Source organism: Mandrillus leucophaeus, unplaced genomic scaffold (assembly GCF_000951045.1).
Source record: "Mandrillus leucophaeus isolate KB7577 unplaced genomic scaffold, Mleu.le_1.0 Scaffold608, whole genome shotgun sequence".
Taxonomy (NCBI): domain Eukaryota; kingdom Metazoa; phylum Chordata; class Mammalia; order Primates; family Cercopithecidae; genus Mandrillus; species Mandrillus leucophaeus.
In genome coordinates this window covers 315,984-332,902 of record NW_012106564.1, presented here as the reverse complement: position 1 = coordinate 332,902, position 16,919 = coordinate 315,984, and the positions used below count along the sequence as shown (strand labels likewise).

At 40.9% G+C, this 16,919-nt stretch overlaps 1 protein-coding gene across 1 annotated transcript in view; it reads right to left on the bottom strand.

The window, feature by feature from the left end:
• IMPG2 (interphotoreceptor matrix proteoglycan 2) overlaps nucleotides 1–16,919 on the bottom strand; it is a 99,617-nt gene that overhangs the window by 6,236 nt on the left and 76,462 nt on the right. The window contains exons 12-15 of the mRNA XM_011999890.1: nucleotides 13,882–14,185; nucleotides 11,595–12,859; nucleotides 10,753–10,972; nucleotides 404–614 (exon numbers count right to left, since the gene is read on the bottom strand). Of these exons, the coding sequence (XP_011855280.1) occupies nucleotides 404–614; nucleotides 10,753–10,972; nucleotides 11,595–12,859; nucleotides 13,882–14,185 (2,000 nt within the window). The remainder of the gene's footprint in view (nucleotides 1–403; nucleotides 615–10,752; nucleotides 10,973–11,594; nucleotides 12,860–13,881; nucleotides 14,186–16,919) is intronic.

Below are 16,919 nucleotides of genomic sequence, written 5' to 3'. Positions count from 1 at the left end.
ATTCCAGGTGCCTGCCACCACACCCAGCTAATTTTTGTATTTTTAGTAGAGATGGGGTTTCACCATGTTGGCCAGGATGGTCTCGATCTCCTGACCTCACGTGATCCACCCACCTCAGCCTCCCAAAGTGCTGGGATTACGGGCGTGAGCCACTGCATCCGGCCAGTAGGACGTATTTAGACAATTTTTTTTTTACAGTTCCCTACCAGCATAAATTACCGATTTGAAAATTCAGCCCTGTTAAACGACTCATCCTCACATGACAGTGAGATGGCTCCCATCTACTGCCTAGATATAACCTCTATAATGCATTCTACAATAAGTATCGTAAAATTATAGGCGCAGGCCCCTTTAGAGGAAATATCTATAGCCTCTAAAGCCAAAATCTGTAACTACAACATACCTACAAATGGCCCCGTGCCCAGGCATAATGTCACACTTTCCATCGTTCAAGCAGAAGTCAGGCTGTAGGTCACAGAGACTCTGACAGGGCCGTTCTTCCACACTCAGGTATCCAGGGAAGCATCTGCACTTTGCTTCTCCACTCCAGGGGTTGACCAGACACTCAGAAAATTCATTACAGGCCTGAAACTTGCAAGGGTTGGCTTCATCACCTAAAACATTAAACAAATAATAATGCAAGAAAATGCAAAACACAGAAATTCAGGTATACAAAGTCCCTCATTTAAAGTTCTCCCCCAAAGTATATGGGACAACCTCCTTCCAGAACCATTAAAGTACACCATCGCCTCCAATACCACACACAAAAATTCTCACTCATCCTAGATTGATAAGCTTTTGTCAAATTTTTGTGCAACCCAGAGCCCAATCATAAAACCCTATGACCTGTCTAAGCCTTAACATGTTTTACCTAGGGAGCATGTAAAAGCTTTACAAATCCATGCCATGTAATTATAGATCTAAGTTAAACACAATAGTAATTGTAGATCTAAATTAAACACAGTTTTCATGGACCATTCATTTCCACCAACCCCCACCTGCTGCAGTTGACCTCCACTCTATATACACTGCTACACGCCTTGCACAACACTGAGAACAGGAATGGGGAGAGAGCTCAAAAGATAACTGGCAGGAGCCTCGGGGATTGGTATAGCCCAATAAGAGCAGCCTAGGAGCAGTCAAGATTTGTGAAAATCAACATTAGGAAAATAAGTCAGCCCTGCACCTCCTAAGGCCATTTCCAACAAAATATTTTTGCCTTCAGACTTAATTTTTCATTGATAGGCTGAGGGAAAATGACTATTTTTAAAAACTAATTAGGATAGTAATCAGTCAAAAAAGACATAAGACATTGACCATGAATGGACCTTCCATCCTGCCACAGTTCCCTCATGTTCTTCACTGGTCAATGGTAATCTGTGAATGGTAAGTGGGCAAATGGTGACACAGACATTGAAAACAGGGGAAATAGGTGGAAATGATCCATAGACTCATCTGTATTAAAAAGTATAAAGTTTAGCTAGAAAGCTATAGGGAAGAAAAAGAAAGAGCATAGTCTCTTCGTTTCCAAAAAAAATGGAAGGATCTATATACATAATGTTTTGAAAAGCAATGATTTCCTTGCTGCTCTGGAAATTGAAGACAATTTTGCACAAGTCTCTGCCCTTGGAGTTTGGAGGATCACTGAAGTTGATCTCCTTTGGCCTCATGTGGTAACAGAGGGAATGTACTGAGTTGAATAGTGTCCCCAGAAGTTCATGTCCATCCAGAACCTCAGAATATGACCTTATTTGGAAATAGAGTATTTGTAGATGTAATCAAGTTAAGAAGAGGCCATACTAGATTAGAATGAGCCCTAATGCAATGATTGGTGTTCTTATAAGAAGAGGGAAATTTAGACACAGACAAAAACACACGGGAAAGAAGCTATCTGTAGACAAAGGCAGAGATTAGAGTGATACACCTATAAGCTAAGGGATGCCAAGGATTGCTGGCCAACATCAGAAACCAGGAAAAGGTAAGGAAAGGGTCTTCCCTAGGTCTTTCAGAGGAAACAGGGCCTGGCCACCATTTTGATTTTCGACTTCTAGCCTCAAGAACTGTGTGAGAATAAATCCCTGTTGTTTTAAGGCACCTAGTTTGTGGTACTTTGTTACAGCAGCCCTAGGAAACTAATACAGGGGACCACTGCCAAGGTGCTCACATAACAGGAAAAACATACAAATGTATTGACAGGTGGGAAATTTCTACAAGGGAACCACATGGCCAGATTTCACTGTATATTTCGTAAGTCTTCACATCTTTATCCTGGTGTTCGTTTTGTGACTTTGCAATCAGAAAATAATCTGATCCTTACCCATTGGTGAGGGATAGGAGTGTCTATAGGGGTGAGGAAGATGGTACTGCATAGCTCTCTTTTGTTAATGGAAGTTCAAGAGCTTCTGAGACACTACATGTGAAAATAAGTTGGGCAAGAGTCAAGTCAATCTTGTCTCTAGCCAATCTTGAAAAAAAGTACTTTAATCTGAAGGCCTTTAACTAAAAATATAAGACTGAGTATCCCTTATCTAAAATTCTTGGAAGGAGAAGTCGTTTGGATTTCAAATTTTTTCAGATTTTGGAATATTTGCATTTATATAATGAGATATCTTGGGGAGGGAATCCAAGTCTACACACAAAAAACTCATTTATGCTTCACATATACCTTATACACATAGACCGAAGGTAATTTTTCACAACATTTTAAATAATTTTGTGCGTAAGACAAAGTTTGTATATACTGAACCACCAGAAAGCAAAGAGGTCACTGTTTCAGCCACCCATGTAGACAGTCTGTGGCTGTTCAGCATCACCATCACGCTGTGCGTGGAAAAACTGTATCACACTGCAAGGAATTTTGAGAGTCTTTTTTCCCCTGAGTCCTCTGAATAAACTGTTGTGCATCTGCGTTTTGATTTCAGCCCATCACATGAGGCCAAGTGAAGACATTTACCCTTGTAGCATCACGTCAGTGCTCAAAAAGTTTCAGACTGGAGCATTTCAGATTTCGGATTTTCATATTAGGAATGCTTAACCACTATACATGTAGTAAAATAATTCTAATAAAAATTTTTGAAACTTTGTAACCATTCTGCAGGTATATGTGTCTGAGGTGAGAAAAATAGTCTATATTTTCTACACATTAGGAAAAAGATATAGCCACAGGAAAAAGATAAAATATAGCTTTTTGCTTCCAGGCCAAGAAGAAAGACAAAGCCTAATATTTTAACCATGTAAATAAAAGATTGTGGTTTCAAAGTCTCTTTCCACTCCTTTGTGCTGGTGAAGAAAGGGTGCCCAGGTAGCTGACTATATGTTAGGAAAAGTGCCTCAGTGATTCTGTTGGGGAAACAAAGGTAGAGTTGGAGGTAAATTTAGGATGGGAGACAGGGATCTAAATTGTGGAATTAATTACATTCTGGTTTTCTAGAAGCAGCTTAAAAGAAGGATAGATGGGTCCAGAAAAACGAGAGTAGAGGAAAGATGTGAAGATGGTCTGGAAAGACAGCTTTATGGCCTGAGCAACATCATAGCTGGCTGGGTCCTGGGAAAAAAGTTGATCAGTAAGAGATGCCCTTGAGAGGGTGGCAGAGGAATTTTAGGATGGTTATGCCTAATGAATATTTTTAGGCCATCTGCCGTGCTGAGATAAAGCCTTCTCCATTACCTTTATACCATCAGCAAATGCCTGATAGAATCAACTGCCTTACGTTAGAGATGCTCTGAGCAGATCAAAAACAGGACTGTGATTTGCATTAGGTTAACACCACAAGAGTCGGGACTCATGTGAGATTGAAAATTCAGCAGAGGAAACTCAGAACTGGGGAAGATTAAGAGATATTTAAGTTCCCTAACAATGCTCAGAAATATTGAGGAGTTAGGGGAACGTAGACACAGGTTTTATACTGCACAGGGTGGGGCTAATGCCAGCTAATTGAATATTAAAAGTAAAGGCGAGCTTATAAACCTTGATGACATTGCACACAGCTGACATGTGAGTTACATACAAAACTGAAGTAAGGTGGTGGCTGCCAAGATGGCCAAATAGGAACAGCTCCAGTCCCAGAGAGATCAATGCAGAAGGTAGGTGATTTCTGCATTTCCAACTGAGGTACCCAGCTCATCTCATTGGGACTGATTAGACAGTGCGTGCAGCCCACAGTGGGTGAGCCAAAGCAGGATGGTGTGGTCACCTCACCCGGAAGTGCAAGGGGTTGGGGAACTCCCTCCCCTAGCCAAGGGAAGCCATGAGGGACTGTGCCGGGAGGAACAGTGCATTCAGCCCAGATACTATGCTTTTCCCACTGTCTTCACAACCCGCAGACCAGGAAATTCCCTTGGGTGCCTATACCACCACAGCCCTGGGTTTCAAGCACAAAACTGGGTGGCCATTTGCACAGACACCAAGCTAGCTGCAGGAGTTTTTTGTTTTTTATTTTTTGTTTTCATACCCCAGTGGCCAGCAAGACAGAACCATTTACTCCCCTGGAAAAGAGGCTGAAGCCAGGGAGCCAAGTGGTGTAGCTCAGCAAATCCCACCCCCATGGAGCCCAGCAAGCTAAGATCCACTGGTTTGAAATTCTTGCTGCCAGCACAGCAGCCTGAAGTCAACCTGGGGCACTCGAGATTGGTGCAGAGAGGGGCATCCACCATTACTGAGGCCTGAGTAGGTGGTTTTTCCCTCACAGTGTAAACAAAGCCGCCCGGAAGTTACAACTGGGCAGAGCCCACCACAGCTCAGCAAAGCTTCTGTAGCCAGATTGTCTCTATAAATTTCTCCTCTATGGACAGGGCATCTCTGAAACAAAAGCAGCAGCCCCAGTCAGGGGCTTACAGATAAAACTCCCCTTTCCCTGGGACAGAGCACCTGGGGGAAAGGGCAGCTGTAGTGCAGTTTCAGCAGACTTAAACGTTCCTGCCTGCCAACTCTGAAGACAGCAACCAATCTCCCAGCACAGCACTCAAGCTCTGCTAAGGGACGAATGCCTCCTCAAGTGGGTGTCTGACCCCCATGTCTCCTGACTGGGAGACATCTCCCAGCAGGAATTGACAAACACCTCATACAGGAGAGCTCTGGCTGGCATCTTGCGGGTAACCCTCTGGGACAAATCTTCCAGAGGAAGGAACAGGCAGCAATCTTTGCTGTTCTGCAGCCTCCGTTGGTGATACCCAGGCAAACAGTCTGGAGTGGACCACCAGCAAGCTCCAGCAGACCTGCAGCAGAGGAGCCTGACTGTTAGAAGGAAAACTAACAAACAGAAAGGAATAGCACCAACATCAACAAAAAGAACGTCCAGACACAGAAACTCCATGAGAAGGTCACCAACGTCAAAGACCAAAAGAAGATAAATCCACAAAGATGAGGAAACACCAGCATGAAAAGGCTGAAAATTCCAAAAAGCAGAATGCTGCTTCTCTCATAAAGGATCACAACTCCTTGCCAGCAAGGGAACAAAACTGGACGGAGAATGAGTCTAATGAAGTGACAGAAGTAGGCTTCAGAAGGTGGGTAATAACAAACTGCTGCAAGCTAAAGAAGCATGTTCTAACCCAATGCAAGGAAGCTAAGAACCTTGAAAAAAGGTTAGAGGAATTGCTAACTAGAATAACCAGTGTAGAGAAGAACATAAATGACCTGATGGAGCTGAAAAACACAGCATGAGAACTTTGTGAGGCATACACAAGTATCAACAGCTGAATCAATCAAGCAGAAGAAAGGATATCAGAGATTGAAGATCAACTTCATGAGATAAAGCAGGAAGACAAGGTTAGAGAAAAAACAATGAAAAGGAAAAAGAGGCTCCAAGAAATATGGGACTATGTGAAAAGACCAAACCTACATTTGATTGGTGTACCTGAAAATGACGGGGTGAATGGAACCAAGTTGGAAAACACTTTTCAGGATATTATCCAGGAGAACTTCCCCAACCTAGCAAGACAGGCCAACATTAAATTCAGGAAATACAGAGAATACCGCAAAGATATTCCTCGAAAAGAGTAATCCCAAGACACATAATTGTCAGATTCACCAATGTTGAAATGTAGGAAAAAATGTTAAGGGCAGTCAGAAAGGTCGGGTTACCCACAAAGGGAAACCCATCAGACTAACAGCGGATCTCTCTGCAGAAACCCTACAAGCCAGAAGAGAGTGGGGGCCAATATTCAACATTCTTAAAGAAAAGAATTTTCAACCCAGAATTTCATATCCAGCCAAACTAAACTTCATACGCAAAGGAGAAATGAAATCCTTTACAGACGAGCAAATGCTGACAGATTTTGTTACCATCAGGCCCGCCTTACACGAACTCCTGAAGGAAGCACTAAATATGGAAAGGAAAAACTGGTACAAGCCATTGCAAAACATACCATATTGTAAAGAACATCGACACTATGAAGAAACTGCATTTGCTAATGGGCAAAATAACCAGCTAGCATCATACTGACAGGATCAAATTCATACATAACAATATTTACCTTAAATGTAAACAGGCTAAATGCCCCAATTAAAAGACACAGACTGGCAAAATGGATAAAGAGACAAGACCCATCTCACGTGCAAAGACACACATAGGCTCAAAATAAAGGGATGGAGGAATATTTACCAAGCAAACACCAAACACCAAAAGCAATGGCAACAAAAGCTGAAATTGACAAATGGGATATAATTAAACTAAAGAGCTTCTGCACAGCAAAAGAAACTATCATCAGAGTGAACAGGCAATCTACAGAATGGGAAAACATTTTTGCAATCTATCCATCTGACAAAGGGCTAATATCCAGAATCTACAAGGAACTTAAACAAATGTACAAGAAAAACACAAACAACCCCATCAAAAAGTGGGTAAAGGATATGAACAGACACTTCTCAAAAGAAGACATTTATGCAGCCGACAAACATATGAAAAAAAGCTCATCATCACTGGTCATTAGAGAAATGCAAATCAAAACCACAATGAGATACCACCTCATGCCAGGTAGGATGTCGATCATTAAAAAGTCAGGAAACAATAGATGCTGGAGAGGATGTAGAGAAATAGGAACACTTACACTCCCACTTTTGTTGGGAGTGTAAGTTATTTCAACCATTGTAGAAGACAGTGTGGCGATTCCTCAAGGATCTAGAAGTAGAAATACCATTTGACCCAGTGATCCCATTGCTGGGTATATACCCAAAGGATTATAAATCATTCTACTATAAAGATACATGCACACGTACGTTTATTGTGGCACTATTCACAATAGCAAAGACTTGGAACCAACCCAAATGCCCATTAATGATAGACTGCATAAAGAAAATGTGGCACATATACACCATGGAGTACTATATAGCCATAAAAAAGGATGAGTTCATGTCCTTTGCAGGGACATGGATGAAGCTGGAAACTATCATTCTCAGCAAACTAACACAGGAATAGAAAACCAAATATTGCATGTTCTTACTCATAAGTGGGAGTTGAACAATGAGAACATATGGACACAGGGAGGGAAATATCACACACGGGGGCCTGTCAGGGGTGGGGTGCTAGGTAAGGGATAGCATTAGGAGAGATACCTAAAGTAGATGACAGGTTGATGGGTGCAGCAAACCACCATGGCACGTGTATACCTATGTAACAGATCTGCACGTTCTATGCATGTATCCCAGAACTTAAAGTATAATAATGAAGAAAAAAAACTGAATTAAATGTATTTATTGTAATTCTCTTTATTTTTTATTTTTTTTAGAGACAGGTTCTCACTATGTTGCCCAGGCTAGAGTGTAGTTGTGTGATCACAGTTCATTGTAATCTCAACCTCCTAGGCTCCAGCAATCTTCCCACCTCAGTCTCCCAAGTAGCTGGAACTGCAGGCACATGCCACAATGCTCAGCTAATTTTTAAGTTTTTTTGTGGAGATGAAGACTCACTATGTTGCTTAGGCTAGTCTCAAACTCATGGCCTCAAGCAATCCCTCTGCCTCAGCCTCCTAAAGTATTGGGATTATGAGTGTGAGCCACAGCACTAGGCCTGTAATTCTGTTTAAAAAGAAGTAGATTGACTTTTGCAAAAGTTTTATAAATCATAACTGCTCGCATTTGTGTAGTTAGTCAAATGCTTTATATATACTACTTGTTTAATGCTTAAAATAGTCTCATAAAATACAGAGGCCAGGCAATATTACCCCCATTTAATATATGAGGAACTAAGGGTCGGGGAAGCCCATCTTGGGTCACACAAATAATAAATGGTAAAGCAGAAGCAAAAAATCATTCCTTACAAATTATAATTAATTGCCTCTTCCACTATACCACATGACAAAGAATGTGCAAATGGCCTTAGAGAACTCAATTGGCAAGAGATTTGCATATGAAGGATTCATGAAACCATTTTCTTCACTTTCAATGAGTAATGATTCTTCAAGATTTCAAAAGAAAGTTCACTTCTTTTCTAAGGAATAGGGCTGACTTTCAAACCAGTTTGAGATTAAAAGGCACTGGAGAAATACAAAACCAGACATTCCATCTTACTCCTCAAAACCTCTGTCCTCTGGTATGTAGAAGGGAAGGAAGAACAAAAGTTCACATTTCAACAGTGTTCTCTGCATCCAAGGCTTCAAAATAAAAGCAATGATTCATTTCATTCATTCACAGTATTTTTGAGTACCTTCTGTGTTCAAGACACTATGCTACGTTCTGGCTAAAAAGTAGTTAATAAAACAAACACATTCTCAGTTCTTGTAAAAAGCTCATCTGGAAAAAATAGCCATTAAGCAACTATGCACATAAATTAACATTGTTACAATGATGATAACTCTCTAGAGGAAAGAACATTGTACTATTAATATAAAAACTGAGAGGAAAGACTCAGTCTAGACCACAGGTGAGCCAATGAAAAGTCCTGAGGAAGTGACATTCGAACTGAGGCACATGGGTGAGCAGGAGTCAGTAAGAAGGCAAAAGTGGACAGTGTGTGCAAAGGCTTTAAGGTAAGAAGGGTTTGTATCTGAGTAACAAAAAACAAGCTGGTTTGACTAGAACATGTTGAGCAGAGGTTAGTTACATTGGATATCGGGAAAGAAAATGGGGACAAGGCCTTGTGGCTACTGAGCCGGACAGTCCTTCAAGAGTACCATGTCTGCCTTATGGAGGATGGATAGGAGGGGGAGCATGAGAGGATGTGGGGAAACCGGTGCAAAGGAGAGATCATGGTGATTTGGATGGAGTCGTAGCAATGGAGATAGAGAAAAGAGCATGAATTTGAGATATTCTTAGAATTCAGAATCAATATAAGTTTGGTGAGTGACTAAAAGTTCCAGGTGTTAGGAATTGAGGTATCAAGGATGACTTCTCTGGCCAGGGGCGGTGGCTCACACCTGTAATCCCAGCACTTTGGGAGGCCAAGGCGGGTGGATCACCTGAGTCAGGAGTTCAAGACCAACCTAGCCAACATAGAGAAATTCCGTCTCTACTAAAAATACAAAAAATGAGCCAGGCGTGGTGGCAGGTGCCTGTAATCCAAGCTACTCGGGAGGCTGAGGCAGGAGAATTGCTTGAGCCCAGGAGGCAGAGGTTGCAATGAGCCGAGGTCATGCCATTGCACTCTAGCCTGGGCAACAAGAGCAAAACGTCACCTCAAAAAAAATAAACAGAAAAGAAATTTTCTCAGTGTTTGGGTGAGGGAGAAAGGACAAGATGGAGGAAGGTGAACAAGAAGGCACAATCCATGTTGCTTCCGGGTTCTTCATCACCAACTTTCCCGCGCCTGGGAAGATGCAGATCAACCGAGCATGCGCCACGTGACGTCAATCCTAAGAGATCGAAACTTACCCGGCCATGCCTACGGAGACGCCCCTATCATGCCCTTATCCCGCCCACTGCCCTCCTCCCCTTCTAGCTCCCAGGCATAAAAGTCTGCCGCCGGTAAGCGCCGGTGTGACTTCTTCGACCCCCGTTTTCGTGGGTTGGAGAACCTCACCTGAGAGCGCTGGCACAACTTCCCTGGCCCCCCACACCTGAGGACCAGAGAACCTCGCCCGAGAGTGTGTGCATATTTGCAATAAAAGACTGCCACTTTCTTATGTACTTTGGCCTCATGTTTAATTACTTAGCTCTCCTAAATTAAATTAAATTAAATTAAATTAAAACACTCAGGTTTCCAGCTTAAGTAGCTGATTAGATAAACCTTACATTTGTGGAGAGAGATAGAGAAGCTGAGAGAAAGAGTAGATATAGCTGGAGAGTGGTGAGATATGGAAAAGAAGAGCTCACCCACAGCTATCTTAAATTAGATATACACAGAATACATCCAAGTGGAGACTGTCAAGTAAGTAAACACTGATTCTGGAGGTTATGAGAGATGTTTATCTGTATAAAAAAATGTGGAGAGTTATTGACATTTATATAAGGCTTAAGACAATGGAAATGGATGCAAAAGCTTAAAGGGAGGAAGGCCCAAACCTTGCAGGTGACAACATGAAGGCATAGCAAGAACAGATCCAGTAGGTAAATAAAAACAAAAGCCAGACGCAGTGGGTAGAAAAGGGAATGGAGGTGGAATAATAAAGTAAAATGTTTGGAGGATGTTTTGAAAAGGGAGTGATGTTGATGTTCTTGGGAGAAATATTTTACTAGTTATTAAGATGTGGAAGATTTGTCTGACATAGTACTCTTTTTTCCTACGAGTATTGGATTCACCTTAACGCAATGAGGAAGAAAACACACAAGAATAATCACGGGATTCTACTAAGAAACCACCATGCTAGGCAATATCATACCTGATTCCACATCAAGAGAGTATTTATCAATAGCCAAGTTCATGGTATTGTAGGCAGCGGTACAAAAGTCTTCCAGAATCATGTACACCGCATTGTTGACATTAGGAGGGACAGAATTGGCAAACTTCATTCGGCTGTTCACCACAATGCTGCCATTTCTGAAGTTGAGGATTTCTAAGTTCTGGAATCCCGTGAGATTTGACTGGAGATAGGGAACCAGCTACAATACACAAAAAGTGGTAAGTTTATTGACAATGTTTCACATTTTGTTCAATACATACCCAAACAAAATGAAACAAAAACACAGGTAAAGACCCTGCCTCACTTTTCCTAATTGTATTTTATCTACATTTAAACTGTTAATTAACAAAAGTACAAATTAGGAATGATTTGACAGTATAAACTAGAAATGCTATGCGATTTTCATAGTGATATTTAGGAATCCCATGGAATTCATACATAGTTTTAGATACTCAGAGAGTTTATTCTCTGTTTCACTGAAGGATCCCAACAGTGAAGGCGATATAGGTACCCACAAAACATTAGCTTCACAATAAAATGTGAAAAGAAATGTCAAACTTATTGTAGTCCCATAATTCATGAAAACAATCTTCCCTGTAAATTATCACATCACTCTCATGCCACTTTTGTGTTTTCCATTTCTTATATGTCTTACTGTTTTCTTTCCAACCCTAGGCCATGATACTATCTGTGAATTATAGGAAATGAATGTTCACAGCAGATCACACTTTCCCTGGCTCAGACCTTGTGTGCTAGAGGGGAGGAGGAGTGGGTCATACACGATTATTCACTAGCGCCCATGTTTCACTTTTTGTGCTTACCAATTCTAAGAATCTTTGCTCCAGGGCTTTATACTCCAAAGAGTTCTTATTAAACAGATCTTCTGAAAACATCATGTTAGTCACTCGGAGGCTGAAGAAAACCACCAAAGCTCCTGAAGTCTGGGTATAACTCAAGTCATCTCCTCCTTCTGTGGGCCACGCCACACTAACCATCTCTGTGGAGTGAACACTTGTAGACATTTCCACATAACTACCAACCTTGCCATTTTGCTCTTGGACTGGCTCAGGCTGATAGTAATCTGTGCCTATCCGGTCCAGTTCTAATGAAATATCCTGTACACCCATAATTACTTCATCCTCTAGCAGGGTGGAGATTGTGGTTGGAGGCAATTTGGTAGACTGTGTCACAGAAGCTTTCAACCAGAGTCTGTCAGTACTCTGTGGTGTACTTGCCAATGTGTCTCTGGACAATTTCTCTAGGGAAGAAGTTCTTGTCGAAACTCTCTCTGATTCTGGCAATATAGTCCACAAAGGTTGCATATCTGGCTTTACCATTGAAACCTCACTGTCAAACCATTCATAGTTGGATGACTCGGTAGTTTGTTCCATATCCTCCCTTAGGATGGCATCTGCCTGATCTGATATTTCAGTAGAGGCAGAGATTGCTACAGATGTCAGTATAAGAGGTGCTTTGGTAACTGAGTAATCATCAACACCAGGTACTTCTGATATGTGCTTGGGGAGGGTTAGAGATGCAGATTCAGTTGCAGTATCTGCGAAGAAGGGCACAGCAGGCCCACTAAGAGGCTCTTCCTCTGGGAAGTGTGTGGATCTATCATCATGTTCATATTTTGAGTGCTTACTAATTTGGTCTGTGGAATCCATTTTGTCAACTAAAACTAGTTTCTTGTCTTCAATCTCAGCTGGCAAAAGTGAATCGTCATCTTCAAGCCATGGCTTGGACAGCGGTTCAGTGCTCTTCTCTGATGAAGTCTCACTCCATGGCCAAGTAATCAGATCTACTTTTTGCCCTGATCCTGAACCTAAACCACTGTCAAGTATTAACTCTTTTTCCATGGATGCATCTGGCAGGAAAGGGCTCACTTTTAATTGATCTTTGACTTTGGAGGTCAAGGAGTCCAAGCCAAAAGGTATAGAAGAGGTCAGATATGGTGAAGATGTTAAGGACACATCAGTGTCTTCCATGGATGGTATTGTTTCTTTTGGCACAGGTTGAGTGAATGAACTTGAAGGCAATGAATCAATAGAAAGAAAATCTTCTGACTCTTCAACATTGGCTAATCCTAAAAATAAAGTTTTCCATTAATTAATCCACAGAGTTGCCAAAATATATTCCTAGTTCTTCTAGTTCTTCTAATAAAATTAGTTTCCTAATTTTTCCCTGTGAAGTTAACAGGGGCAATTGTTGACTTTTGTTTTTCTATATCTAGCAAACAAAAGGAAAATCTGATAACATGTTTGTAATATGGGACAGTCACTCATGAATATTATCTCCTTCTCGAGGATGACAAGACCTTGACTATTGAAATAATCTTCAAACACTTGTTTTTTTTTTTTTAATTCCATGAAAATAAAGAACTGCTAGTAGTAATTTTGACAACAAATACTAAATCCAGCAGTCATTTAGGAGGAAAATTCCCTGAACATTGTGTTTCTCTTTGAATTCTCATTTTCCCTGCTATGTTTATTGTCTATCATCCTTCAGATTCACCCAATATTCACAATCCTGAACTCATTATTTATATATTTGCTCATCTTCCTCATTTCACATGTAAACTCCATTTCTAAGTCACATTTATTTTTCCTTTCCTCCACAACATCTAGATCATCTATTTCATTTTCACTTGTTTATCTCTGCTGTGGCTGCCATGATTTAGTTTCTTCCCTTCAGAATACTACTACAAGCAAGAATCTTTAGACTTGGCCCCCACAACTAATTGTATTATGACCTAGTTGAATAATCTTCTTTGACACTATTTATTACTCCAATATTTAAGTAAAGTGGTTATTTAATAGTAGTAGCAGTAATTTAACTAAACTATATACCCTTCGATATGACCTTCAAAATATCTGTTAATTGATCCCCACCCCAGCTCCCCAAGTATACTTCTTATTATTTACCTATTTGGACTCTCCATTCCAACAAATTAAATTTGATTGTTTCCTCTCACAAACAATTTTACCAAGACATTTTACCCCTAATGAATACTACTATGTTTTTTTCACAGCCATAGTCTCTTCCTCTCTCTAAAAACCCTGTCATCAGATACAACAAGAAGTATGAAAAGCGATTAAAGTTTCTCACCATCTTCTACCAAGTGAGATCCAGAAGTCCTTTCCTCAGAAGCCACAGGCAAGCCAGTCTGAAGCACTGCCGGGGTGACAGAATGAAGAGTCAAGCTGCTAACCTCTAAAACCTCTGGGGAAGAACTGAGGCCCATCTTCGAGGGAAAGGCTAATTTGTGTGTAGACACTAAATCACCCAAAGGACTTTCTGACCAGAGTTCCCTGCCAGTGGCTGAGGGAGGACCAGAGCTGAAATCAAGTGGTGGAATACTGCTGGTGGTGGATTCATCTGCTGAGGGCCATGCAGCTTGAAAGGTATTATCCTGGGGGGAAAAAAAGGCTAAATCATATCATAGATAAAAGAAACATATAAAAAGTGATTTTAAATACCACCTATCTATCTATATTCCCAGATTTTCTAGGGACAAGGAGGCAGTGTATTAATAGTATTGGGAGTAGGGGGAGACATGGGCTCCAGAATCAAACAGATTTATAGTCAAATTCCAATTTCTAGAGAAAAACTATATCACCTCTCACCTGAAAAGCAAGGACAGATGAGGTAACATATTTTAAAGCCCTCAAACAAAGTGAATTTGTGAGAGAAAATGTTTTTTTTCTTTAGATGGTTCATTTTCCTCTGTGTTTTTAGCTTAAATGACTTTAAATACATAGAAGTTACTGTTATCTGTAACTTGTTGGCAAAGATCTAAGTCCATTGCCCACAGCAGGAAAGAACAACTGACAATTTTATTCATCGTTCTGAAAAGATAATTAGTTAATGAAGGCCCTCTAGTTTGGTCAGAAATGTCACCACAACAAAATGTAGTCTGGTTACCTCAAATGAATAGCCACTCCTGTAAAATGGTATCACACTTATGAAACATAAACAATTTCCTCTTTCTAGTGATGTTTTACTAATGTACTACTAATCTTATCTTAAAATGTAGTTCAGAAATGGAGAAGTATACAGAAACACAAACCTTGAACATGTTAATTATTTAATTTTATGAAGAACTGTCTATGTAAATGTACAATAATCAGCCAGCCACAGTGGCTCACGTCTATAATCCCAGCACTTTGGGATGCTGAACCAGGAGGATCGCTTGAGGCTAGAAGTCCAGTCCGGGTAATATAACAAGACCCCATCTCAACAACAACAAAAAATTAGCTTAGCCAGGCATGGTGGCACACACCTGGAGTTCTAGCTACTTGGGAGGCTGAGGGAGGAGGATCACTTGATCCTGGGAATTCAAGACTACCATGAGCTATGATCAACCCACTGCACTACAGCCTGGGCTATAGAGCAAGACATTGTCTCAAAAAAAAAAAAAAAAAAGTTTAACAATACTGCTAAGAGGTAAAATGGCCGCAGTATTTGGCAGGAGTTTATATAATTTATTCCGGATTCTGAATAACAAAGATAGAGAAGTACAATCCACATGGAAAAAACTCATAAAATATATCCTGGATATATGAAAACTGAAAAAGGAAAAGAGAAAAGAACAATTCTTTTCAGTCCTAAGAAGGTATTTGAGGTCGGGTGTGGTGGCTCACACCTTTAATCCCAGCACTTTGGGAGGCCAAGGCAGGTGGATCACCTGAGGTTAGGAGTTCGAGGCCAGCCATGGCCAACATGGAGAAACCCCATCTCTGCTAAAAATACAAAATTAGCTGGGTGTGGTGGCACATGCCTGTAATCCCAGCTACTCGTGAGGCTGAGGCAGGAGAATCACTTGAACCTGGGAGGCAGAGGTTGCGGTGTGCTAAGATCACACCATTGTACTCCAGCCTGGACAATGAGAGCAAAACACCATCTCAAAAAAAAAAAAAAAAAAAAAAAAAGGTATTTGAATCACATGGAAGCTTTTGAAAAACACCAATTCCCAGGGCTGACACTCAGAAATGTTAACTTAATTGGTCTGGGAGGAGAACCTAGACATGGGTACTTGTAAAAGTTCTCTAGTAGAGGAAATGGCTGGATCATGTTCTGGGCATAATATTCCAGCCTGTGTTTCTAATATACTTCTTCAGTTGCTAAATGATTTTATTTCTTATCAACTGGAACCATTAAGAAATTTCCCATATTTATAAGTCTATCAAAAGACTAAAATTCATGTTATACCTATGAACAAAATGAAAACTAGGAATAAGAAATGCTGAATCTAACCTCCTCCCCGCAACTCCAGGAGACTCCTATCAGCAATAGTAAATTTGCACTGACAGTCTCAACCCTAATATGCTTTTTGAACAAAGCACACAATTTTAGGGTGGCTAACTAGAGTTCAGTCTATGGCCATGAAATAAAACAGAACATACTGGCCTATGAAGACAGCTGACCCAAAACAAGGTGATATGGTTTGACTGTGTCCCCACCCAAATCTCATCTTGAATTTCCACATGTTGTGGGAGGGACCTGGTGGGAAGTGATTGAATCATGGGGGCAGGTCTTTCCCATGCTGTTCTCGTGATAGTGAATAAGTCTCATGAGATATGATGGTTTTATAAAGGGGATTTTCCCTGCACAAACTCTCGGCTCTTGTCTACTACCATGTGACATGTGCCCTTCACCTTCTGCCATAATTGTGAGGCCTCCCGAGCCACGTGGAGCTGTCAGTCCATTAAACCTCTTTCTTTTGTAAATTGCCCAGTCTCAGGTATGTCTTTATCAGCAGTGTGAAAACAGACTATTACACAAGGCCTAATTAGTCTTTTATGCTTTGTCTTCACAGTGCCCCTTGTCTCTCTGTCAAAGAGCTGTGTAAGAAGGCTTTGAACTATACACTCTCCCAGTCACAGATGGGGGACCATGAGGCAAGAAACCACCAGGCATGTCCTACTTTGTCCCTTCCCCTAGTGACAAATGCACAGGAAAGATGGTAATAACAGAAGGTCATTGGTTCTATAGAGGGTTACCCACAGTTTCATCTACCATCTTTAAACTAAAAGCACTTTAGTTTAAAAAGAAAATCTTATTTTCTTTTGTGGAACTCAGTTACAACATCACTTTCTGCCTTGTCCATGTTGTTTTCATTGGTTCCTATTTTAAGTGGGTCACCA